The following is a 4,263-nucleotide window of genomic DNA, read 5'->3' on the forward strand; positions in this document are numbered from 1 at the left end:
AAGGTCACGAAAATCGGTGAGGAGGACCAACTTCTAAATAATTACCGTTTTTTATTATAAGCTATAAAATGGTGCATTGCTGAATAAAATCGGGTCAAGGGCACTTTTGACCATCTTATCCTGCTATACCGTTTGTTTAACATATTGTTGAGATTTTTTTGGTTAAAATGAGACCAAATACGATATAATTTGGATCATATTTACTTACTTTTTATACAAGGGAACATCCCCAATGTGAATTTTTTTTATTCTTCCATATAGTCTAAATTATGTCATGTTTGGTTTCATTTTAATCAGAAAAATTATACCAATATGTTAAAACAATTTGCATGCAGAAAAATCTAAAAATAAGAAAGTTAAACTGTTATTAGTTTCTTGGCTGCTATGGCTTTCATGCCATCCTTCTCTTTTACGACTTGTCGCCGGAGATAAAAAGCAACCGCGAGGTTCGATACCCGTATTGTCCATTTTCGCTTCCCAGCTTACGGACAACGTGAAAGGCATTACACACTGTAGTTTAGGAACCACTGATTTATGAGTTACTCAAACTGTTATTACTTTATGCTTACGAATTTTCGCAGTTCAGCATTTGGATCTTTTGGTATATTGATAGGATCTGGTACTGGTATTCCCATACGATTTAGAAATCTTCTTGTAAATTTATCACAATCAACAACCTTATATACTCTCCCAAAAATTTCCAGTTCTTTGCCGATATTCAAATCAATGATATCATAATATCTGTATCTTACTGGATCAGGCATTGGAATTCTCTGCCGTTTTAGAAGAACACCTATATAAGTTCAATTCTTTAACATTAAAACTTTATTATCTTGACAAATATTATATTATATTTTTGTTTACACACGTAAAAACACAGATAAAAGCAAACAAAATGAAGAATTCTGGTTCTAACAAAGCATTATCTTTTATGAAAATGTAATTACATAATAATTAAAAATAATCTAAATATTCAGGTAATGAGTATATACTATTGTACCTTGTTCAAGACCGCTATTGTTAATGACAGGTTCAGAGATTTTCATTGTTCCATCTTCTAAGAAGAAGCTAATATTTACAACACGAATCAGATAAGCTGTTTTCCATCTTTCTTGAACTGTTTCTTGAAAGAAAGCCTTAAACATCAATCTCTAAAAACATATCCAGTTTTAGAGCATCTACATATATGTATACATGTGTATATATAGAGTGTTCGAAAAGTCTGGAAACGGTCAAATATCTCGAAAACGAGACATTTTAGGAAACCATATTTGATACATTAGTTGTAAAGTTTCAACAAATGCATCAAACGGTGGTACGTATTTGACCTTGAGCGTAAGTATGGAGGAGCTATCAAGGTCAAGTTAAAAATTTTGAATGGAAACCCCGACTTTTTATTTAATATTCTTGTAGCTGACATCGAGAGCTTTTCAAAACACTACCCATGAGCTTCTTTCGGTTGAGTACTTTTCGAGATATGAGTCGATAAAGTTCAAGTACCGTCGGCATTAGCAGTAGCCAAGGTGTACACTCAGTCTCATCGAAGTTGTCGCAGTGAAGTTGGCGCACACACACATTTACGCCGCGTCGGTGAGCCGATAGGTGGGATGCATCGGCTCACCGACGCGGCGTGAATGTGTTAGTGCGCCAACTTCACTGCGACAACTTCGATGGGACTGAATGTATGTACACTGAGTTGCAATGAACTTGTCGCAGTGAAGTTAGCTCCAGATTTACTGACACATTCACGCCGCGTCGGTGAGACGATGGGCGAGATCGACTCACCGACGCGGCGTGAATGTGTCAGTAAATCTGGAGCCAACTTCACTGCGACAAGTTCATTGCAACTCAATGTACAACATGCCGTGTGGAGGTTGCACGGTCGGATTGGTACCTCATTGTGTGTACGTGCGCAGACACACACGCAGGCGCACGCGCGCACACGCAATGAGGTGTCAATCCAACCGGGCAACCTCCACGTGGTACCTACACATTAACCAACATTGACTACATACTGCTAATGCCGGCGGTACTTGAAATTTATCGACTCATATCTCGAAAAGTACTCAACCGAAAGAAGCTCATGGGTAGTGTTTTGAAAAGCTCTCGATGTCAGCTACAAGAATATTAAATAAAAAGTGGGGGTTTCCATTCAAAATTTTTAACTTGACCTTGATAGCTCCTCCATACTTACGCTCAAGGTCAAATACGTACCACCGTTTGATGCATTTGTTGATACTCTACAACGTATGTATCAAATATTGTTTCCTAAAATGTCTCCTTTTCGAGATATTTTACCGTTTCCAGACTTTTCGAACACCCTGTATATGATGATACCGTAAAGATTCGATAATTGCGAAACGCTCGGGTTCGTTTCACTCGTATCGTACAATTCCTGCATTGTTAGAAGTTTGCCGACCGCTTCGAACATAGAAAAGAACAGCGAATAAAAAAAAGAACGGAGCGTGAATCAAAACTAATGCAACGATGAAACTTTTTTATCTTTAATTTTTTTGGTATGAAGCTTTTATTAAGAGATTTGTGACATTTTTCTAATTAAAATAAGACCATACACGATATAATTCGGACCATATTTACCGTGTAACTTGTTTCTAATTTAATAGAAATGATAATGATACATTATAAGTTGTTGCAAGTAAATATGTTCCGAATTACGTCGTGTTTGATATCTTTTTAATCAGAAAAATTCTACAAATTTATTAGTAAAAGTTATATAAAAAGAAAACTAAAAATAAAAGAGTTAGCATCCTCTTGGTATTTAGAACAATATACATAATATGCTTTTGATCTTTGCCGAGTGTCACGATCGCGGCTTCTCTTTCTTTTATTTCATTCGCTATCCTTCCTGGTGTCCGAAACTTATTATCGTCAAATTAACCAGTAAATATAGTCCAAATTATATCATGTTTGGTCTTATTTTAATCAGACAAATGTCAGAAATATCCTGGTAAAAGTTTTATAAGAAAAAAATGAAAAATTACAAAGTTAGGTTGTTGTATTAGTATTAGCTCACTGATATATCTGATCCCAGATCATGTTACACCACTCGGCAAACGAACTTTACGGTGTTTCAAGGAGTATACCCTCCAGCGGTGGGGATGAGTTCTTCGCAATTATTCAATGTTTACTGTACTCATTATTAGTAAGTGTATAAGTATGCTGTTGTGGAAGTTTTTTTAAAAATGAATAATATCATTGCAGTCAAAGTATGCACTTCCCTAAATATAAAAATTTTTAAGTTTCAATTGTCAGTATTTCAAAATTCAAGAATCAAAATTTCTTAATTTTGCAGTCAATTAACACTTTTTCGTCCCACGAAACACAAAAAAATTAGTCAAGTTTATAAATATCGCATCTTGTAGTCGATGTACACAATTTCTTGTGCTTGGAATTGTTGAATAAGTCCAGTTTTTCGAAAAATTTTTGGAGATTATAAGAAAATGGCATAAATCATGATTCTCGGTCAGCTCAGACGGTACACACTTTCCTTGTCATTTTGCATCAAGCTATTGTTACAAATGCAACAGCATTTTACCCAGAAGTGCTTGTGCACCATTATTCATACAATGTAAACTTGGTTGCGACAAACGTATTTATACACTTAATAATATTAATTAACTACGTTTTTCTACAATAGGGTAATTTCTACTTGGCCATCATAGGCAATCCAAGACGGCAATTCGTGAACTTCTCCACGAGCATAAATCGATGGATAGCGGATATGGTCGCCCGTATCTGTTTTTTCTGACAGATAATAAACTCCATCGTGTATCTTCGCAAAATATTGATTCCTGTGAAACTTTGTTCGACCAAGCTAAACATGTAAAATATTCCAGATTTATTTTATATTTCATTACACTTCTGCCTGTACTTATTTATATTATTTAATTATTAATAATTCTTTACATGTATGTACATACATATGTTACTTAAAAACTTTATTGGTTAATGGAATCTAAAACGATATTGAATTTTAGGGAAGACACTTACATTTTGATTAAAATCGAATCCTGGCAAACATGGAAGTACAGGATCACGTTGCATTTTACTTTTTAGGAAAATAAGAGTTGCACTAATACATTAAATGTACGCAAATGAATAATTAGCAGTAACTTTACGACGGAACTTTATGCTTTACACTTTATACATTTGGTCCCGATGTAAGAATCCAACATACTTGTATTTGTTTTGTCTCCTTGGAGATGATTTCATTGGGTTCATAACAGAAATAATTGTAAAAAG

The 4,263-nt window shown here is 34.7% G+C and overlaps 1 protein-coding gene across 1 annotated transcript in view; it reads right to left on the bottom strand.

Moving 5' to 3' along the window:
• Positions 1-4,174, bottom strand: part of LOC114880645 (EF-hand domain-containing family member C2-like) — a 47,525-nt gene extending 43,351 nt beyond the window's left edge. The window contains exons 1-4 of the mRNA XM_046285269.1: positions 4,012-4,174; positions 3,671-3,835; positions 1,001-1,151; positions 570-793 (exon numbers count right to left, since the gene is read on the bottom strand). Coding sequence (XP_046141225.1) covers positions 570-793; positions 1,001-1,151; positions 3,671-3,835; positions 4,012-4,065 — 594 coding nt within the window. The 5' untranslated portion in view covers positions 4,066-4,174. The remainder of the gene's footprint in view (positions 1-569; positions 794-1,000; positions 1,152-3,670; positions 3,836-4,011) is intronic.
• Between the last annotated feature and the right edge of the window lie 89 nt (positions 4,175-4,263).

Source organism: Osmia bicornis, chromosome 3, assembly GCF_907164935.1.
Source record: "Osmia bicornis bicornis chromosome 3, iOsmBic2.1, whole genome shotgun sequence".
Lineage (NCBI taxonomy): Eukaryota > Metazoa > Arthropoda > Insecta > Hymenoptera > Megachilidae > Osmia > Osmia bicornis.